Genomic DNA, 23510 nt, shown 5'->3' with positions numbered 1-23510 from the left:
TTATTTCTTGGCATTTCTATCTAATCAATCTGTCTGCAGTCAATATCAGCAACCGAGGTCGCCGGAAAAGCCAAATTTGACAGACTGGCCATCCGAAATCGAATTTCAGTCTGATTTGGCTAATTTGACAACTGTTACACTAGTTAATGACGATGTGTGCGACGTGAAAGATTCGATGCGTTACGATAAATGATAAACAATACAAGAGGGCACTTACTGACGATGAAGACGAATATAGTTTTCTATCTTCTCCAGTTCCAACATATTGCCGTTAATGCGTAACACAAAAACAAACCTAATTTATATGGTTGTCGTGCGTTAAATTGAATAAATTGTCTCTGAGTGTGTTACTCATGAGGCAAACTGAAACGTTTGCGCGCCAAGATTACAAATATGGGAAGCAAAAAGACACGTTATGTGTTTTATTACGATGTGAACAGAGTTTTGAATTAAAAACATTATTACAATGACAAAAAATAATAATCTTTGCTAACGGATTGGGATGGGTATTTAGTTAAGTAGTTTTCATTTTCTTTGTTTGTTTCGTTAGTTAATTGGTTATCGATTGTTTAGTGTTTAAGAATTTTAGTAAATAATAAACGAAGCTATCAACAGTCAAAATAAAACGTGAAGATAAATAATCGCACGCACTGGAAAACGTTTTTTCTAACCAAGAACGACGGTGTGCAATCGAAGACAAATCGATGAGGACTTGAGTTGCAATGCGCGTGGTACGCTAATCCGAGAAGGATAAGCTAAGATTACTTGCATTAGTAGCATTGATAATTGTTGAAGTAGTAGCAGTAGCAACAGCAGCAGTAATAGGTGTAGTATTAATAGTTAAGATATTATCTCTGGAAAGATGAGTAGCCAAATTGTACCCAGCACATGCACGTGCGCCATCCATCTCTTTTTCCTTCTTATTTTCTGTGTACATTAGATACACATTGGGTAATAAGAAGAAATTGGAAAGGAAAGAAATATTAGTGCCACTCCAAACAGGAGAAAAAAACAGCCAACGCAAACAACGTAAGCCCCTGAAATGTATATATCAGCATTGGAAAAAGTTGTTAAAGTACTTTGTTTCTGCTTGTTTGATGCAAATTTACGACAATATGCCGCATCCTGAGTTTTATGGACAAAGAAGCGATCTATGCCGACTCTGCTGCATAAACTGAGATGGTTGTTTTTCTCGATGGCACCTAGTACCAGCCTACTAAGATAAAATTATAAACGGGAAATGGCAGCATGTGCCATGGCTGTAGTTCATACTACAAAGGTAGCAAAACAGAAGACAAACATTTAAATTTAAACAAGTGCAGTCTTGTAATAATCATGAACAAACCGTACGTTATGTTACCTCCAACCGAAACGCGTAATTTTTGTCATCGTCTTGTAACGATATGCGATTACTTGTTTACATATGCTCGATGGTGCCAGTTTAGGAACGTATTTCAAAGTCTTTCAAATAGCATCTGAAAAAAGCTTTTTCTGTCTCCACCCCTACACAGTGCAATGAAATAGTCATCAAACCAGAGAAACATATAGAACAAGATGTTTTCCCACAGATTAACATTGTTTTTATTTTGCTTTCTGTGCTGCATATGACCGTTTTTTATCGTTTGTTTGTTTGTTTGTTTGTTTGTTGCGTTTCTTTCTTTCGCTTTTAACTTTTTAAGCAAATAAGAGCACGCCCTCACGACATTATGATGGCTGAATAGTGCTGGAAAAAGTAGCAAGTAATAAGAGATTGATGATGGGAATGTCAGAATTAATCTTGTTTGTAAACTTGTTATTATTTGGACCACAAAAACGGGAGAACAACGGATGATTGGTAAAAAAAGACAAGTTTCAATAAATGAAAACGAAACCCTCTTTTGTGAACCCTCCAAAACAAACACAAATGCATCACGATAACATTACGAATTTAGTCTGGTGACATCGGAAGATTGATTTTAATAATTTCCTTAAATTGGTAAAGGATGTATATCTTATATTTGATACAAAATCAGTGTTGCGTGATGTATTAAGGAATAAAAAAAACAAAAAGTAAAACACTCATGTTCGAAAAACCCTGGATTCTTGTACCCTCCTTTTTATTGCGCTTGTAATTCAAATTTTATTGCTACGGCTTCCCAGGAGTCTAGAAAATATGGAAAATTTATAATTCATAGAAAACTGTAATACCAAACCGAACGCGTCCGAATCAAGGCATAAAGAATAGTATGACATGTCTTAAGTATCAAAACAAGGGTAGCCATTTTACTAAATTTCATCATTTTATGAACAAAAAGAAAAGAAGAAAAATAATTCTACAAGAATAAAAAACAAAGTATGACTTACAGCAATTAGCCTTAAAGGAGTCTGCAGGAAGTCAGATACAAAAGGAGACGGTTTTCCATTTTGAGTGAAGAGAGTAAACATAATTTTGTCATGTACAGTCCTTCCCTGCTATCCGCCCGTTTGAAAAGATGTGACACGGTTCAAGCGATAATAAAATTTCTGTCCAAAATAAATTAAAATGAAAAACAAGAAAAGTCCCAACATACCTTCCAACATGTAAAGCATCCATCACGTGCATGAAATTAGCACCAAGTCTTATTAAACGAAAAACACAGACTGATGTCACAATATAAATTGGTAGAATAAGCCTCGTTAAGAAATCAGTATACATAAGGGAAAACAAATATAAATTCGTTAACTGCAATGGTTTGGTCCAAGGTTAGCACTATGTTTGGTAAAATATTTAAAATTAAAAAAAAAATCTTGTAAATTAGTTCTTTATTTTGCTTACGTTGATTATTCGCGACCTTTTGTTTCTTCATACGACAGGATTAAATAATACTAAAAAGAATACCGTTGATGATAATGAAGTCACCAAATAATATAAAAATGCGATGAAAATGCCGAAGATAAATAAGCATTCTAGTTGCTTTCAAACGACATAGTTGCTTTGTGTCTGACTAGTCAATGCATTTGCACAGTTTAAGGGACTTATTTCTACGGTTTTTTTCTGTTTTATCCTGCAGAATCTCAACCTGCATACAAAACAATGTAACTTCAAAATTGCACAAGATTACTTGCTTTGTTTTTTAGACTTTCGAAATTAAAACTTTGTTGAATATTTTTTAAAAGAAATAATAGTTTATGCGGAGTACGATGTGTGTGTGTGTCACATGCTAATCATCAAATCAATATCGCGTCATTGGGAATAATAAAAGGTTTTATTTTTGGCTGAGTTGCATCTCTCAAATACTTATGTAAATAATGATAGCGATATTAGACTACAGTAAAGAGTTTAGTATGATGAGCAGAAACAATTATAAAAAGACACTAATATTTGAAGGCGCTAAGATTTAAACAATCCGTAGAAAATAATAGTTTGGTCATAGTAAATGTATTAGTACGGTGAACATAAACATGTTGCAGCATCTACAATGAAAAGAAAGATCATAAAGTTCATCGACAAAGTTCTTTACAAACATGAATATTTTTGATGCGAAAATCTTATATTACGAGGCAAGGATATTTTTGTTCATTTCCCTGCTTTTGATTAGACAAGGACATAAGAATGAAGAAAAGTTCGAACAAGCACCTTGAAGTCGACGAAAAGTGAAAATTATAAACGAATGGACCAGCTTCGTTTTTATTAAGAACGTTGAGCAGATATTAAGGCTACAAAAATTGAGTTTGCTTAGGATCAGTGAAATCGTTTGTATTTTTTATCTGTTGTTTCATTTTTATTAGTTACAATTGAATTCTTTTTTACTTCTCTTACATACTCCATCCTCCCATAAGTGCCAGTTGAGCTTTTTTACATTCTGCCAGTAATAAGTGTGTGGAATTTATTAAAATTTGTAGATATGTTCCCATTGTCAGCCAATTTTCATTTGAGCGTATTGTACTTGGTATTATGTGCCACAGACAATTTTCCATCCATGGTAGTGTCCATGTTTAGCTTTTTTACATAACTTATTACATACAAAAATGGTCACATTTTTTTAAGCGAATCTGAGAGCTCACGATACATAATAGGGTTTTTTTTTTATTTGTAACTATTCTAAGTTGACTAATGAAACATTTGTCAATCGTGAATACTAGGCGTTGGTAATAAAACTACTGACAAAGAAATGAAAAAAATAGTTGAATGCAAACAGCCGATCATAAGGTATACTTTTGTGAAGAAGCTCAATTTTACACATTTCAACAGTTTCATTTAATAAATCGAATCGCGGTCACCTATTGATCAAAAAGACATGTTACACGGTGTACACTTATGCCTTGAATGCACCTACAAACAAACAAATGAACGAATGAAAAAAACATGATTACACATACAAAATGAAACGTGTTTCTTCCAGAAACAAATGTATATTTTAAAATTACGAAATAGTAATTCGTGTAAAATTTTGCGTGCAAGGTCAGAAGTTATCTTAATTTAACTGATGTGCTTAAAAAAACAACCCGCTTTGCTTCAAACTTTAACGTATATATAACTTGTAAATAATAGCTAATCTTATCCACCAATCATGCGATGGAAACTCTCCACTCCATCAACGACCCACGCTAATGATTAAAAAAAAACTAGAATCAACACCAGAGGATACGCTGCTCTATGTTGGGAAATTAATGTTTTGCCTAGGTTCCGCTGAAACTGACACAAAGCAGATGAAAGTGACACTAAATCAGAGTTGTTATCATCTTTTGTTGTAGCCATCAAGGGGACCAAAAAATTGGCTTTAGTTACCAAAATTCTGAGTTGGAAAAAAAATTAACGAGGAAAAGTCTTAGATTTCATACGAGCTGGTTCTCTGATGATTTTCGCTCCTCCATAGAGTGCGTTCCAATCAGGAAGGAATTATTTATGTTTCGTTTTCGTTAAAATTATTATTCCATTTGCTGTAATTAGTAATTAAATTAAAACCAGCGTAGTGTTGTTAATATTCGCTGCTGCTTGCCTCAAAATAATTGTTTTCTGTTAGTGTGATAGGGTTAACTAGCATTATTTGGTTACCAAATTTTTTTTTCTGCTTTGTTTTTGTAACAGGTTAAGGTTTATGATGGTCCCTAAATTAACAAGAAAAACGAAAACAATTAAACATGCGCAATTCAGCAGGATAAGGTGTGGAGTGCTGTTATTGTTTTCCATATAGTAGTAGGTTCAAAAAACCGTTTGTGACAAGCATTGCTTTTGGTAAGCAAATACACAGTTAATACTGCGCAAACTGTGAATGGAAATAATCTGAAGGCAAGAAAAAAACAACATAAGTGTACTTTTGCGGCAAATTTTAAACTGAGTAAATTTTGAATTATGAAGAACAATAAACTATTAGGTAATATCCGAGGAAGTGGAACAATCGTCAAACATGACACTACATAGTCAGCAAAACGAAAAGTTAGCAAACTTTTAGTATAAGGTAGACAAGGTTGCACATCGATTTGATCAATTTACATATTGAGAGATCATGTGTAAAGAATGAAAACTATGCATGAAAACACCAAGGAACACTTCTCATGTGGGTTGGAACAAAAACGTGTTGTTTGAGATTTACGTCATCATTTGATTGTGTTTTGGAGAAGGGTGTTTCTAATACGCTTTTTGGTCGTTTTTTAGGTTTTGTAATGAAGAACTTTTCAGTTAATTCCGGGTGGTCCGTTCAATAGAAAACGATAACGGCACAGTGTAAATCAAAAGCAAGGAATGCTGCGGGATGCTACGTTGTACGCATAAAACACGTATGGTGATTGCATTCCCCTGTTCTGTATTACCTTGAGCAATGTTTCTTCTGAAAGTATAAAAAGGAAAATTAACTACAATAAGCACGCAATACATCTCTCAATCCTTGCGCTTTCAAAAATATATGCCACTTTACAGCTAAAGCTAGTAGAAGAAATAAAATAAACACGTACAGTACTAAAATACACTAAATCAAATCAGAAAAAAATCAAGCATACTACATTAAAGAAGGAACGAAAACATTTCAGAGCCATAAAAATATCAAATTTTACTCTCCACGAAAGGTCTGCGACTGTTGCTAGTGAACGAGGCAACTATTTAGACATTCGATCGTGTGCAGGCAATCTATTTCCTTCATACATTTGTGTCACGCAGAAGAAAACTATTTGTCAAACGCAAAGAAACAAAATATACAACATACGGCGCCCATGAGTGGCTGCAAAACAGCAAGCAAGTGGAGCAGAAGAGAGAGGGTAAAAAAATCACATATTTATTTAAAAAAATCAATATTACTATACACATATATAGATATATATTTGTTAACGAGGTTTATTTTTCCCACGAGATCATGTAAAAATGTAAAATGTTAATATTCTCTAGCTGGTGCAAGCAGAAATGCAAAGAACGTTATCATGGAACAGCGCCAGCAATATTGCAAGCTGTAGCAATATATCAAAATAAATAGAACCGATGGGAGTACAGCTTGCGAAAACAGCAAAAATGGGAAGATGAAAACACGTTTCGTCGAAAGTTTCTAGTGTGTTGACCAAACTCCAAATGCATCTTAAAAGACATACACCATACAAGAAAACAAGCATGCATTTGTCTGCTCTATCGATACTGTAGGAAACTGCGGCAGAGGAGTAAGGAATGATCGAACATGAACTCCTTGATGACCACTCTTGAGCAATGAACTATGGCACACCGATTATTATTTAAGTAGTAGGCGTAGAAGCAGGACATGTGATGTGTGCAGAACAAAAAGGGGATCATACGCTATGAGCAACAATGATGTACATTTGCAAAGTGTGCACAGCATCGGAGAAACGATGGCCCAGGGCACGTCCGGGCAAAAGAGGATACAAATACTCATGGACCACGCTTTTCCGTGTAACGCAAAATGGTTGCAACTCGGTACGATTCGTCAAAAGAGGTAGATGAGATGGATAGTGAGTCCGCATGTTTATTTACAAAAAGTTCGAAAATGCAAAACAAAGTGTAGGAGGCGGTGGGATTTAAAAACGTGGGAATACATTGCGGAAAAATCTTAAAATAGAAACCAGAAAACCTTTGTATCCACCGTGTATCCTATGAGCTTTGTTACCATTTTATTCATTGTGCGGTGTCTGTCACTGATTTGAGCCGAGCGAGTTATGCTTACGATTCTTATAGTTCTGACTTTATGCATGTAGAATGGTGAATAATTTCACCTTTGGAGCCGCGTGTAATTACTGCACTGTAGGGATAATGTAAAAAACTAGATGTAGAGATCAAAATAAGACTGACTTATTTGTTATTTTTGAAGAGCTTCATTTGGCCCTTCCTAACAAATTAAGCTGAGAATGTTGTTAGAATATTGATCGGCGCAATGAGCTACAGTAAAGGTAGCGGGGGAATTACTTTCAAATAGCTAACTTCGGCGGCTTTACGCCCTATAAGAGGACGTATGTTGAGCAACACTGGTCGTTGTTCTACAAGCTTGAATTCTTATCTATATCATCACTTATAGATAATTATCTTTGACTGCGGGTGCGTTGCAACGCATTTGGTTATCAGACTGAATGCAAATAAACTGAAACATGCAATTCATTGCGTATAAATTTACCACAATTATTTTCGAATTGGTACTTCGAAAGCAACAAAGTGGCACATTTGGTTTAATAATAAAATGGAAACTGTGAAACAGATAAACGAATGGATGCAATGGAACAAATCTTAGCAAAATCTGGAAGAGTGATTTTTTGCTCAAAATTGTTTCGCTACACAGGATTTCATTACACTACCCTATATTGTCTGCAAGTTTAATGTAGTTTTTACCAAAAATCAAAACTACAATATTTTGTTTTCATAGAGGAGCTATCTATGAATAATACTAACGGCTTATAAATTTTATATTATTACTCCTCACAAAATATGGTAAAAGCTCTAAAACATGGATGTTTGAATTCTCAATTAAATTTTCAAGTTTTCAAAAAGTGCTCGTGGGAATGAGATCCATCAGGAAGGAAACATTCTGTAATAGATCCTCTTTGGTTAGTGAGCACCGTGATCCGAAACGATTTGCAACCATTATGTGTGCGGAAGCCTGAATGTGGGAATCGCGTTTTTCCATTCTATGTGCCACTACCATGTGACTTTCAAAATGGATCAAGCGATCGAGCAAAAAGCAATAGAATTGATCGTATAGATCATCGACTCATCAGTTCGCAATGTGTGGAAGTTGATAGAATATTTTCGACGGATGAGGGTTAATAGCAAGAGTGAACACTTCTTGGGAACATGCTTCTTTCCCCCAAATAGCATGGAATGCCTTGTGGAACGTGGTAGTGCATCGGATTTGCACCGTTTTCCAAACCTTCTTCCTTCTCACTGCTTCTCGTCCCGTTTCTTCCTCCCTCGAACCACCACTCACCGCATCAAAACCAATGATTTTCTCACCAAACCTATTGCCAGGGCGGAAGCATGGCGAGGAAAACACGAAAATGTCGGAGCAACAAGCAGTCATACTAGCATCGATTTTAATTGCAACGTTCGATTTAAAAAAGGCGAAGGCATTGACTCAGACACACCAACACACACGCTGTGTGCGCACACAAACCCACTTCTAAACATAAGTTTTCAATTAAAATCAAATAGAACTTTTCTTTAAAGTGTAAATCCGTGTAGACTAAGAGACAGAATGAAAGAAAACATTACACGAGCAGAAGTGAGTAGAAAATAAGTGAAACTTAAACGCAAACGATTTGTGAATGAAACGAATGGGGAGAAACTGACAACAAAAAAAAAGTGGAAATTAAAACAAATACTGAAAATATACAATCTACGCTAGAGGTAGCAGTAAGTCCAGTAGTAACAGAGCAAACAAGCAAGTAACAGGTGGCCGTTGGCGGAGAACGAGAAGCTGAGACAAATAGTTGATAGGAGTACGCAAAAGGGTGTTAGAATGGGGCTGAATTAAGAAAAAAGAAACAAACACTAATATCGAAAAACGGATGGATGGAAACATACGCTAAGCGTGTAAAGTCTGATATGTAAACGAAGTGCGAGCGATTGATGCTACTACTACAGTTTAGTTCTAAGACACAGCAATCCAGCAAAACTGAAACAAAAACACAAAAAAAAAACAGAATTGTGCATATTTTTGGTGTAATTGATATTATATAAATATTATTATATATACATATACATGCATATATTATGTAAAATTTGAAAATCATAAGAAAAAAACAATTTTTGTTATATATCATGCAGCATACAAAAAATACAAAAAAAAATGAATGACATGAAATTGTTGTATTCATTGTGTTTACGTTTGTACTGCTATCATTTTCATAAATTGTATTCTACCATTTGCGTATCCGCTAGTATATTGAACCGTTTCGAATATCTAACATATTTCTCTAAAAGTTGGCCCTAACTCCCAAATAAGGTTCCGAAAATATTTAAGTCGACGAATATATTTATTATTGTTAAAGTTCTATTTCTATTTAATTTGGATTCGCTAGATAAGACTGATAAAATCGACAATGAGTCTCAATGTTGTTTCCTAATGCTATGCTCTTTTCACGAAAGGGTATTTTCATCTTTTTCTATCATATAAAACAATCACGTGACCATATCGTGGGAAGTAGTAAGTTTTGCGAAACACATGCGATAAGAAGCATTCTGGTGGTCGTGATCCCGCAATTATGAATCTAGCAGGTGAACACTGGTTGCCGGACACATTTCTCTATGGCGATGACAATTTCTATGCGCTAAAAATAAATGTGTGGGGTGACTTCGAGTGTTGGTTAGTTTCCATCCCAAATGTGTAAGTTTTTTCATCAAACGCTCACTTTATTGTGACCGCTGGGTATGTTGTACACGATCGCCTCGCTTTTATTGCGTAATCGGCAGGTACTACGCTGATGCAGTTACGATGCACTTTGTAAATACATATCGCTGTTCCTATGCAGTGAGGTTGCAAACGGTTCCTGTTATCATGATTTTTATCAGAACGATCATATTATATAATTGCTAAGTTGATTATTATCACTTGATGGTGTCTTTTATCGTTTTTTTTTTAACCTTTCGTCCACAGGTCTACAAGATCAACCACCAGGTCCGTTATGAGCGCAATTCGTGCAAATGGAATCAGGTATGCGGCATACGTTTTCTCGGTAATCCAAAGTGGTCAAAGATATATTTTCAACTCAATTTTCAAGACGTTTTTTATTTATTTAATGTGTTGAATATAGAACATGATAGAAAAGAGAGGATAACATTACAAATTTTGATCGATATATTGAAATGCATTGCGAGTCTTTTTGTGTATAAGTCTAAAAGTAGATGTCACATTTTCGAGGTATAAAAAAGGAAAACGTTGTCTAATCGTAACACGTAGCGAGTCTTTGGTTGCCGTTGGAAAAATTTAACTTCACCATCGAATAAGAGCGACGAGTGGCACGAAAACCATCAGCCATAGAGAAGAATCGCGTGTCATGAGGGCGCCACTTCGTAGGAACGGAGCAATCGAGGCCGTCGACATGTAGTACACGCCGGATGGCTTCGAAGAACGCCAGACAAGGCCCCCGATGGCTGTTCGGCTGGTGGAACAGTTAGGTCCGAGGTTCGTTAGATCGTCGCAGCGGCCCGCATAGTAATTGCGATTCTTCAGCGACTCCTTGAAGAAGTCCACCGCCCGTGCATGACTGCAGGTGAAGCTGATCCCGCATCCCGGCTGAGTTACGCCGCCGTTTGGGTAGAAGTCGGCCTGCCCGATGTTCGCGTAGAACCCGAGAGCCTTCCCATTTGTGTGAATGATCTCCACGTACTTCGCGTCATCGGGCGACAGCCGCTCGTCCGGCTTCTTCACCCGGAACAGCGGGGACGCCGGATCGAGCCCAACGATGTAGGCGATCTTTCCGCTGCGGACCCGTTGGGCAGTGATGCCGGCAATGTGCGCCCCGAGACTGTGGCCGATGATTCCTACCCGGTTAATGTCCAGCCCGTACCCGGACACGAGATTGTCGATCAGTGCGGCCACGACGTCCGCCACCTTGGGCACGCGGTACCGGGCGACCGGGTAGAGCAGCGTGCTGGCCCCCTTCTCCCAGTCGACCGCAATCACATTCTTGTTGTCCTGCTCGAGCAGTGCCTTCGCTAGCGGGCCGATCACTTCCGACTCCGAGCTTCCGAGCCAACCGTGCACGAGGATGGCCGTCGGCAGGTCCAGCCGGAAGCCAACACTGACGAGTGTATCCACTCCGTCCAAGCTGAACTCGTACCGCACTCCGGTCATGTTTGCCCGGTAGAGGAAGAACCGCACATACTTGGTGGCCTCGAAGTTTGTGGCGTTCTTCCTGTACTCCTGTACGTCCATACGCGACATTACCTGGAATTCGCCCGCTTTGTCCGGAATCTGCACCAATGGGATCGGTTCCCCAGCCTCGTTCAGACGCTTTACGACAATCGGCGGGACATGCGAGTCCCCATCGTTGTCCTGCTCGTACTCCATGTCATCCAGGTCATCGGGACTGGCGATCGGTACGGGATTCTGTGCGCTAGGCAGACCTGCGGGTGAACGTTGGCCAACAGGAGGTAGTCACATCACAGAACTTCCGGAACAACGCTTCATAGCACACAACGCACACTCGCCGTAGACTTACCATTCACCACCAGCGCTGCCGTCAGTACAAAAAGCAATGCAAAGTTCATCTCGATGACTGTAAAATCACGCTTTTTCACCCGTACAACGATTTGCAAACACCATACACACCGTGGAACGGGACGGGCGATCGCGAGGATCAGAAGAGGGTAACACCAGATGAACCGTTTCGATCGCGGTTCACGAGACGACTGACTCGCCGACGCTAGAGCGTACTTTTGGTATGTGTTTTCTGCCCACAGATGTTGGGATGAACGGATAAGTTTGCCGGGGAAGTAGAACAGAGCTCGCTGTCCTCTTTTCAATAGATTATTTTACAACGTGGTAAATGGGGATTTAAAAGAGTTTTTCTAATTCGGGAGCGCCCGAATCCCATCTTTCCTAAATTTCTTAAACTTTATCTTATCTATTGACATTGCACTTTGGTAAAGCTAGATGCACTTGCTAGTTTATGTATTTAATTGTCCTTTCTTTAACATTTCAAATTTCAACCATTCACAAACATTGCACAGTGAATAAAAGGAATCTCTCGAAATGCACAACGCTTACGATGAATGTTTAACGCAACTTATCAATTCATACAATGCTCTGTATGAAGGAACAGTGAGACGGAGACTTTAATCGCTTCGTTTTTCCCTCTTCCCTTTGCCAAGACGGGCTGCCCTGTGAGAGAGTTGTGATCTCTCGTTTGTCCGATCGTCTTGTGCAGCTTCACACTAGCTGGCACACTTGAAAAGAAGGGAAGAAATAAAGATGCGTGATAGCGATGCCCCTCAGGGCGCAAAGATCGCATGAAGTGACGATAGCGGACTTCCATCATGTTAATGACGTAGGAGAATGCCGTTCATCAGCGAGCAGCCACAGGTAGAGACAGTTTCTTGAGGCTGTACGCAGCTTCCAGCGTACACATCGGTCGTGTAGTTGTAACATTTTTCATTGGGTTTTTCTATCAAAATAGCTATCATATTGCTTCCTATGCGGTAAATGAAGCAGCAGATAATGAAGGATATATTTGAAATGTATTTCAGTTATACTCGGCTCGGGTACCGTATGGATGTTCCTTATCCAGGCAAGATTTTCTGTTGAATAAACAGAACTGAACCAAAAATGTAGCAGTGAAGTACCCGTCCTTGTACCCAGGCTGGCTCGTAATATGATTTTTAGTTTTTATTTACCCACTGAATTCAAGTATTTCTCCCTTTGCTTTTCTGTTTTCTTCTGTGGTGCGCTGCGCCACGTGTGGCCCGCATCCGAAATACCGACCAACGCTGATGAAACGTATCCTGAGTTTCAGTCCATCCCTTTTACTGGCAATTAACGCAGTACTGAAAGACGTACAGGGATATCCATTGAAATTTATTTAAGTTTTCATTTAAGGAAAAGTGTTTCGATTTAGCATTGACAAGCTGTAAATTTTGAGCAATAATACTAACTATCATAAAGTATTTCTCAGTTCCAGACTCAAACATTTCGAGTGCAGCTCATTCTTCTCAGTGGTGCATCACTGTGAGCCAAAATGATTTAGGTACTTTTCAATCAAGGAGGTGAATGAACGTTTAAATTGGGTTAAACTGTTAATTATTGTGAAGGGGATCGATGACATACGACTTGCATCTGTAAATCATGATCAAATCAAGGCATTGGCTTGTATTGGAATGCCACCCCATTTCATCAGCTAACCGCGATCACCATTACGACCACTTCAAAACGAAATGGCACCTTTTACTATTAAAATTAATGCAACGATGCATTGCGTAGTTGAGCAGGGAAATGTTTAGATATTGGTTGCTTGGTGGTCATTCTCTTTCTTGAATACGCCTATTATTCGTACCACTTACACCCATAACGGTCAACGGTCGTGATCACTCAATTTGTTATCTCGGACTACGGCGCTATGATTGAGGAAATGTGATTGTAGCATGCTTTCGAACATGATAAGCCCTATATGTATCTGTTTACACTCAACACAAGAAAGGCTCCCAATGGCTGACGACTAATCGGAATGTTCGGAAAACTTCGTGTATTGTGTGTAAGGTGATGAATTTCCGGAAACCAAATGTTTATGTAAAGCAGGGGCCGGCAACGTCCGGGAAAAATAAGCAGGAAGTTATGAAGTTTAAATACTAAATTGAAAGTAATAAAAAGAACGGAAATATTTCCAAATATTATTACGTTACTACGTAATATTAATTAAACTTACCGCAGCTCTTATTAAATCACACATAACTTTGATTAAACTAAAACATAAATGATATAAATAATGGTTAAATAATGATTATATACCACTTTATATTAAAAATATTCTTCGTTTCAGCTAACTTATCTGAGACTTCAGACATTTTCATAATCTAGCCCTTCTTTGTGAATTGTATGTCTACCCCTGACATAAGTCCACGTAGATGGTTTTGGGTATAATCTGGCATTCTCAGCATTCCCTCAGCTCTTGTCAAAACGCATAGAGATATCGTCATTTCTAGAGAATTTACAGATAAGTCGGGTAAGATAAATATTTTTTTTTAATCTATTTTCGATTTTCTTTTAGAGGTTGGAACTACCCGATTGTTTTTTAGAGGTTGGAACTACCAACATCTTGTAAAGCCAAGCGTGCGTAAAGTTGTAATCCTAAAATAATCTTTGCTACAATTCAAATCAGTTTTACATATTTTTTCAGTCACTGGCTTTCAGCTTTCGATTACTGTTATTTATTTTTTTTAAATAGCGAAAATAATGTTTCGTCCACTCGACAGCTGAAAACAGTATGAAAATGACAAATCGCATGCTGAGTAATCTTCAGCTGGTTTTCTAGTTGGTAAGAGCTTATTTCTAATAAGCGTTGTGGATCGTGAAATGAATCATCTTGGAGGACCAAAAACAAGTTGAATCACTGGAACGGCGGGATAAATATTGTTTATACGCTAAATATATTCTATGAAGCGATAACAAAAACCGAGAAAAAGAAACAGAACAATAAACGGAACTGATTTCAGTATTGTTATTTGTTGAGATCGTTCGAACGGTTTTTTAAGATTCTCGACAACGTTTTCTAGTAGAAAGTAACACCGTGAAATGTTTTTATTTTAAAGTGCATTTTGTAGCATGGTAATGATATCGCCCTCAAGATTGCCTTCACTACCTGTAAAGAGTACAAGGCCCGCGAGACCCTCTTCCCCTTGGGAACATGTGGCCCAACGCTACGATTATACCACCCAATGCGGCCTGCGTTAAAGAAAGTTTGAAGACCCCTGCATTAAACGATGATTTAATGTTTTAAAAATAATACAAAACCCTTTTGAATCGAGTATCAATTTTCATAATAGAAAAGTGACATAAAAAGTGGCATTACACAAAATATTTAATTTTTTTTCATTAAGCTTTCTTAAATAGTTATATTAAGAGTTATTATTTACCTGATTTTAATTGCTCACATTTGTCTTCTTCTAAATGATAAAAATAAGGTCTTTTACCGTGGCATTTTTGTGAAATTGACAAAAAACGGCACTTGTTACATACGCCCGTTTAAAATCCCGGTGAATGCCTGAATCTACTTCGTCAGATATCGAATATCTTAATTGATGCTTAAAAATATATTCAGATATTAATAGAAATTCACACAAAAACACCCCTCCTACAAACATTAATTTTCAATCATGAAGTTAATTGTGTAACTTTTTTCTGGTAATGTGGTATTTGCTTTTTTAAACTCTTTCGCTTGGGGCGAATAGACCCTTTCAAGTAGACGTTGTAAAACATAATCAAACATTTGTATAAAAAAGCATTAAAAGTGTTTTACACGAGGGTTAAATTTCTCATCTTTTTATTTATTTATTTCTTCGTGCTCTCTCGATAAAAAAGTAAATGTTAGGTTGGCTAGTAGAATAGCTTCATCATAACTAGTTTCACGCTATTGATATTTGAATTAATGTTCAGTCATGTGTTCCATTGGATTCATTTCTTTAGCTAGCTAAATAAACTAATGTATGTCAAAAAGTACTTCCAAGTTTATTCCAATTTTGTACAATTACAACTTAAAACCTATTACAGAAATCGATCATTTTTGGGTCATTATGAGAAATACTTCAGGACTCTTCTTCGTACCCGATCCGGTTATTAATGCTTCACGAAGGACATGACAGTCGACTTGATGATATGCAGGCATTCCTTGAGCTGCTCCTCATTGATCGTTAAGGGTGGTGCGAAGCGTATGATATCTCCGTGAGTCGGTTTCGCAATGAGCCCATTCTCCTTCAACCGAACGCAAACATCCCAGGCGTCAAAGTTCGGATTGATAACGATGGCATTGAGCAGTCCTTTGCCGCGTACGATCGACACGACGTCCTTTGGCAACTCGCGTAGAGAACTTCTCAGCAGCTGACCCATTTTCTCCGCGTTCTCGGCCAGTTTTTCATCTACGAGAACCTGTAGTGCCGCCATGGCCACCTTGCAGCCCAACGGATTTCCTCCGTACGTAGAGCCATGCTCGCCGGGTTGAATGCACAGCATTACCGGATCGTTTGCCAGTACGGCCGAGACGGGATACACACCACCCGAGAGGGCCTTGCCGAGGATCAGAATATCCGGTCGAGCGTTCTCGTGGTCAACGGCGAGCATGCGCCCGCTGCGGGCCAGCCCCGTCTGCACTTCGTCCGCGATGAAAAGCACGTTGTACTTGGTGCAGAGGTCACGCACCGCGCTCAGGTAACCCTCGTCCGGAACGACCACACCGGCCTCACCCTGGATCGGTTCCACCATGAACGCACACACATTCGGATCCTGCAGCGCTTTCTCCAGTGCGACCGTGTCGTTGTATGGGACAAGTTCGAATCCGGGCATGAACGGGCCGAAGCCACCGTAGCTGGACGGATCGTTCGACGACGAGACGGCAGCCAGCGTGCGGCCCCAGAAGTTGCCCTCGGCGAAGATGATCTTTGCCTTGTTTTCCTGGATCTTCTTCACCTTGTAGCCCCATTTGCGAGCCAGCTTACAGGCCGTTTCGCCACCCTCGACACCCGTGTTCATCGGAAGAACTTTATCGTACCCGAACAGACCGGTAATGTACTCCTCGTACTCACCAAGAACATTGGAGTAGAAAGCCCTAGCAGAGGCAAGAATAAACAGCTTAGCGTTTATTTAAAAATATTAAACCAAACACCACCATCCAAAACGTACCTGGAGGTAAGTGTCAACACCTGCGCCTGGTCGACCAATGCCTTGACAATTTTCGGATGGCAGTGGCCCTGGTTAACGGCCGAGTAAGCACTGAGAAAATCGTAGTACCGCTTGCCTTCGACGTCCCACACGTAAACTCCTTCGCCTCGTGCCAGCGCCACCGGAAGTGGGTGGTAGTTGTGTGCTCCAAATTTGTCCTCACGATCGAACACGGCCTGCGATTGGGGTTCCGCTTTAACCTGTGGAGCTGCATGTCCGAACCCGTTCTGTGGCAAATCGTTCATTTTCGCTGCAAAAATGAAAAATAGCCCAAATCGGAACATGTTAATTAGTAATGAATATTTTTAATTTCTTTTAGTTTCACATTCTAAAATTGTACCAGGACAATATTGCAACATTTCAGTGTAAGTCACGTTTAAAAGTAATGCACAAAGTGTGACTTTATGTTGCAGTTTCTTTTTCCAGTACACATATAATCTGTATATAATCGTATATTTTGGTTAACATTATGAGGCTGCCTATTATTGCAAAATTTTAATGATCATTGTCAGTATCATCGTAGTTTATTTAGGTGGAGTTATTTTTGTTTGCAATAAACGAGTTGCAGATTCCACTTTCATTAAATGATTTAACATCTACTCAAATCTCTAATTTTCTACAAAATGTTCTTACAAACGGTTTTTTCAAAAAAAAACTTAAACAGATAGAAATACATTAACGTTTGTGTTAAAAACTAGACAAATTTTAACGACTTTTAATCCAAAAAACGGAAAACGCTAACAACTTTCTGTTGATAGCAAAATAAAGAGTAGCATTTCCTTTATGAATTAAAAAGTTGAAATTGAATTCCCAGTGGCCAAAACATTGAACCAACTAAATTTGATTATATGTTGGAACTTCTAGCTTTATCGTGGAACGATCTTGTTTGATGTTGTGAATTGTCCTGTCCGCCGAACTCAGCTGTTTTGAATTCTTGACTATTTGGTCACCTATGGAGAAAGGTTAAAAACCATTTGGAAGCCTTGGTCCGGCCAAGGGGCGTGCTGCGGGACTCCAAATTACAACAGAGGTCGTAACGACGTAGTAGAAGGAAAAATGGCTTAAACGCTTCAACTGGCCTTATAGCTAAGTTATACTTCGAAAAGATACAGTTATGTTATACAGACATGTCGATCGAGCTCAATTCCTCCAACAAAACGGCACGAAGCACCTGTCGAACATGTTTTCGGACAATTGCGACAACGTGACCATCATGGATGTCGCAGCTTATCTGAAGCTAGACGGCGACGAATGGTAAAAAAACCTAATACCTTATGTTCAGCTTTTGTACAGCTTTTGAAGCATATTACAATATATTTCAAATGTTTTTGGGTACTAAACCAAACTCTCATAGAACGCTATATCAGCACAAAGTCACTGTTCTCTCTGTCAAGTTTTCAGACGTATGGAGAAGTATACAGTTTGCCCTGCCTTCCAGAATTTAGCAACTTTATCAGAAAAAATCATAAAGAGTACGTTCCAGTGGTTTGGACATACCTGGCCACAGTAAATCATGCCCAATGATCATAGGAGCAGTTGAACCGGTCAAATATCTACTACATATTTTAGCTTTTTTTTATGTATGGATTTCTATGTACACCTAAAACTCGACCAATATAGAACCGTCGCTTCTGAAACTTTTCACACATTAAGTTTAAGTACTGCAGATGTTGTTGAAGGTTTGTTTGATCACTATTTTTTGATAAAATCATCTAAATTTTACAATTTAAACTCAGTTTTACTAACCCAAACAAAACAAGCATGTAAACAAATGTCAAGGTGTATCTACCATAGTTACACTAAGGTTTATACATCGCGGGGAAATTGATGAAATATCAAAAATTTGAAATATGTCGTTATTGTAACTATTAAATTCAAACATATCTTTCAAGTATTAGTTAAAACCATAATTCTTTTCTCAATTCCTTCTTCACCGCGCAACGCCGGGGCGTCAAGCTAGTAATTAATATACTCAGCACTGCTTACTCTTCTCATGCCTCTCGACTACAACCAATAAGAAAAAAAAACATTCAAAACTCTCAAAGGCAGGTCCTATTCCAACATTTTAAAGCCCAAACGAAGTAGCATTTGGTCATGAGTGGCTAAAGTTTCGGCCAAGTACCGTAAGACCGCCTTACTGACCGTCGGAATATTTTTTGAAAGTACTAAAGTGTAGTAACTTTACAATAAAATTTACCCCATGCAATTGCTTGGTTAACTTTTTTCGTATTGCCGAAGAAAATTTGTCTATTCTTTTAATGCAAACGTTATTAATTTATGTAACAACATTTCGAAATTTAAAACAATTACTCAAAAAAGTTAAATTTATATCTTTAATATAAATTGGGAAATAAAGGATCAGTACAAAGAAACAGCTGTGAAATTGAAAACATGTTTAAAGAGTCTATAATACTGCAATGCGATACGCAAATCCAATACAACACAATACATTAAACGCGTTGCACTACTAGACTAGTATATTCAGTAGAAAATACATGTAATAGATGACGTCGTTCGTTCGTTCGCGATTTGATCGTTAGATTTGACATGTGCATAAAATGGTATTTTTTATAAAATAATATGGGAGATTACATTTTGCTGGTAAACATCTACTCTTAGCTCTCTTCACATCAGAGAATTTTATACTTTTGAGGCTGATAAAAATATCTAGTAGCTAAAGCTTTTCAAGTTCCACTTGAAACCGGTCTGCTATCGATATTCTTCTCAGTAAAATTGCGATAATCACACAAACAAGCTCCTCAGAAAACAAAACCGTAGGCACTTCAATGTCTGCAGCTAGCCGCAATTTGTACCTGTATTTTTTTGTAATTCTATATTTAAAGCACTTCATTTCCACTCATACTTATTCAAAACTGCCTGATTTTCAATTGATGATACTAAAAATAGGATGTTTGTGACAACTATTCTTAAAAATGGAATTATTTTACCAAGTTAAAAGTCGTTTACTTAGCACGAAGTTCGCGATACGAATGATTAGTAGCACGAGACTGCGCTTCTTCACACGATGCACTTCCTAGGGCAAATCAGTTAGTGTACAAGATTGTTGCCTGCCATGCGACTAGTACTAAGCTAGTGGCATTTAGGCAATGTGCGTAAACGCTATGGTTACGTTAAAATGCGCAAATGTATTTGTTGACCACAGCCTCTCAATTGAGTCTAGCACAGAACAAAATGACAATGCGCGGAATAATTTGCGCATCACTTTTTTTCTGGCCACTGACGTTGCACTACCTTGGGAAGCTGTGTGTACAGGCAGACAGACAGAAAGCAGGGGAAGGTAAGGCAACACGTATCTTGACAAAAACCAATTTTAACATTGTATCGCCCGGGGGATTCCCAAATTTATCATCGTTCTCATGCCGCATCTTTTGTTCTGTAAATTCGCGTGCTGTTTGTTCATGCTCTCTTTCTTTCCCAAGCGTATGGGAAATGGAACAATCACAAATAATATATACGCCAACTGACCATCATTTAATCAAAAATATTCCAAATTTTTTGGGAAAACATAATTTTTCCTTCGGTTCTAGATCAAAAACTATACAAACATGTAAAAAACTAGTGTGGCAATTTTTTGAGCCATTTTCTCGACTTGGCAGGACTGGGAAGGGGTTATTAAAGTATTAAAATTATTATTCATCAATTATTAAAATGTAAACTTTGCAATAAAAGCGCGAGAGCTGTCATCTCTCCAACATGGTGATTTGCTTATCAATGAGTACGTTTTTATGTCTCTACTGTGGAGACTCCGGACGACAGGGTGTTAAGAGAACCACTTAAAATGTGTACAGTTCCCCTTTCCACCATAAAAACAATCCCATTAATGGGCAGGCATGGCCAAGATGTTCGTTACTCTAAGAAAAAAAAAGATGATAAAAATGCCTGCAAAATATAAACAAAAAATTTTGAATAACAGAATTATTTCATATTTTTTCTCGCAACAATTTTCTCAAAGCGGTACATATTGCACTATTGTCTCCTATTGTCGCTTGGTTTCAGTGAATCTGTCGATCTACTACGGTTATAAATAAACCGCCGGTGGAGACAGACAACTTTTTGCCAACTACCGATAAGAGCAGCCCGCAGATATCCATTCGGGCCAGACAATTAAGATCAGTTATTGATCATTGTAATAATACGATAAACAAATTAATTTCTTCTCATCTTCGTTGACTTTAAGAACTCTTAGATCTGATTGGAAAGGTTTTCTAGAATTTGTCCCTGTACGCCTGTACATATTAATCGAAGTAATGAATTGGATTCAATAATAACATTTTACATTACACTAAGGTGGTGCGAGGTGTAAACTAAGAAGTAGTTAGCAAGAATATGTAACACTATTCATTTGACAACGAACGCATGACGCCTTTTAGAGCAGGAAGCCGGTAAAATATTTGAACATTTCCAATATCATCATAAACTGTAATAAAATATTACGTGGTATTAATGTCAAACAAATTCAAGGATCGATTTACGCATTTGTTTTATAACACCTAAAATAAAACGGAGCCTGTAATCTAGACTCCTCTGGAAAAGTTTTCTGATCTGTGCTTTACATCGTCATCATATAACTAAAGACGTCAAACGGATTAGAACCATATCTCCGTCTGTAGACCCCAATATACATACATTCCAGTTCGGAAAGGTCCACCAAAGGGTCAGTAAAGAATTGGGAACTTTCCTACGCAAAAGATTTCGAGTGCGAGATTGATAGGAGCAGTTTGGGCTGAATTCCTCACCGACGTACGACATGTGCCGCGGTCAACGGCCAGACTGATTTTTGGTGATAGCAAATTGCTGCTTGCGTATTGTTTCTACCCCGCGGTACCAAAATGTCGCGTGCAGTCTGGACTGGATGGTATAATTGAGTCGCCGCAAAAATAAAGTGGAACTGGTATGCTGCCCGTCTATTGACCATCGTTGAAGCGCCTTTTTAAACACTGATAAGAGCTATTCGAATATGGATTCGCAGGGGTCCTGCGTTGATAACGGCTCAACCTTGCAAGATTAATCAAGGCTGTTTACGAAAGGGGAAAATATTGTTGCGCACTGCGAATGCTATTTAGGGAAAACAAAGAAATTGAGTTCAAGTTTAGAAAACACTCGTAACAGTGCCAACTTGCCCGTTTCTAACATTATTATTATTCTGATTATTTTTAAGTATTTAAAAAGAAAGTCTAGAAAGTTTAGCTTATTTCCTATTTGTTAACTTAATTACTTCACACAATTGATAAAATAGTAAATAAATAAATACTTCACACAATGACGAGTACCTATCAATTTTCTTACTTGACCAAGAATTCACTACACATGAAATATTTGATACGAGTAGTCAGCCATCGAGTAGTTTTCTTTTTAAAGTTCAGTATTATACATTTATATATATATTTTTTTCATTTAAGAAAATAACGTACTTGATCATTATCGTATCAAATCCTGTCGGCCATCGAGTAGTTTTCTTTTAAAATTTCAGTATTATACATTTACATGTTTCACATTAAAAAAAAAATAACCTACTTGATGAGAATTTCTTGTGGATATCTTTATAAGAACTTTTTTTGATCGTTTGAAATTCGTTCTACCATTTCCTTTAACCCATTCCATGGCTTCTTTCGTGAGTTATACCAATTGGTTAAATAGAGCATCAACTATAGCAAAAAAAAGTGCTGCTGGCGTAGATAAAAATATGAAAACTCCAGCATAAAATTAAAAAAGGACTTGTCACATCATCCAGTCATCAACAAAGTCAAAACAATTGCCCCAGTATACACACATTTAAGAAACCCGCGTTACCACCGGTTTAATATTTAATTTTTTTTAAAGCAGTTGGTGGTTAGTTTGGAGAAATGTTTCTCTCGTTCTTCATCATTTTTTTTAATGTCTAATCAAACCGGTTTATCGAACAAGTTTTATTTTTCTCATACAACACACACACACAAAACCAACACTGGCACAAGGTGATCTTTAATAAACGGCAACACTTACCAAATTCATTGCTGCGGCGCACGAGCAGTTGCTGATCATTCGATCGCAAGGGAACACTTTGATGGAAAGTGGCAGCGCTTTGCGTGGAGAACAGTGGCATCAACACTTTATCCAACTGCTTCATGAGCATTTCAGATCGAACCACCTGGCGGAACATGATGTTCAGTGTTTTCAGATACGTTCCTGCAAGAATTGATCACTGTACGTCACAAATCGGCCTCTGGTTGAATGCGTAGCGCTTCCAGTCACAATACAACCGAACGGCTTCACTTCTCGATTGCTACTAATCGTCGGGCACCGGCCGCTCCCACTCCATATATATATATATATATAGACATCTGCAGAAGTCTGCCGACACACATTGAAATGTGCGAGTACGGGCCCCCTGAAATCTCGTGCGCCACCGTCATTATCAGTTCTCAGCAATAGGTGATGGATCGCGCTTCTTGCAAAAAGGGGTTGCCGCACATTATCGCTCCGTCCGATAAGTTGATTGATTTTGGCGGAACGGCTTAAATTGCACTAAGCATCCCGGATACTGATGAGCAATAGGCAGCCAGCCAGAGACTGTTACCTCTACCGCCTATGCTCTACCTGTTGCCCAGGTTTCGGCACAACGCGCGGGTCGTTTCGGGTGTTTTTGGTAGCGGTCACTGTTGTTGCCTAGCTACCGTACCTGGTGTATCCTGATAAGATGGG

The 23510-nt window shown here is 38.2% G+C and overlaps 2 protein-coding genes across 4 annotated transcripts; both read right to left on the bottom strand.

The window, feature by feature from the left end:
* Positions 1-10373: 10373 nt before the first annotated feature.
* On the bottom strand, positions 10374-11653 carry LOC131293828 (phospholipase A1-like). The gene is made up of 2 exons (XM_058321882.1): positions 11605-11653; positions 10374-11509 (listed from the first exon to the last, which is right to left on the bottom strand). The coding sequence occupies exons 1-2, from the start codon at positions 11651-11653 to the stop codon at positions 10374-10376; spliced, it is 1185 nt and encodes a 394-aa protein (XP_058177865.1).
* Positions 11654-15582: 3929 nt separating this feature from the next.
* On the bottom strand, positions 15583-23078 carry LOC131282983 (ornithine aminotransferase, mitochondrial). 3 transcript variants are annotated; one of them, XM_058312541.1, is made up of 3 exons: positions 22806-23078; positions 16770-17058; positions 15583-16695 (listed from the first exon to the last, which is right to left on the bottom strand). In XM_058312541.1, exons 1-3 carry the CDS (start codon positions 22966-22968, stop codon positions 15711-15713), a joined length of 1437 nt encoding a protein of 478 aa, XP_058168524.1. In that variant the 5' UTR covers positions 22969-23078; the 3' UTR covers positions 15583-15710. The 3 variants fall into 3 exon arrangements, with proteins under 3 accessions (XP_058168524.1, XP_058168523.1, XP_058168525.1); XM_058312540.1 differs by having other exon boundaries at positions 22812-23078; XM_058312542.1 differs by lacking the exon at positions 22806-23078 and adding an exon at positions 19622-19760.
* Positions 23079-23510: the final 432 nt, after the last annotated feature.

This window comes from Anopheles ziemanni, chromosome 2 (assembly GCF_943734765.1).
Source record: "Anopheles ziemanni chromosome 2, idAnoZiCoDA_A2_x.2, whole genome shotgun sequence".
In the NCBI taxonomy this organism is placed as follows: domain Eukaryota; kingdom Metazoa; phylum Arthropoda; class Insecta; order Diptera; family Culicidae; genus Anopheles; species Anopheles ziemanni.
The sequence above is the reverse complement of the archived record's forward strand: the minus strand, read 5'-3'. Positions and strand labels throughout refer to the sequence as shown.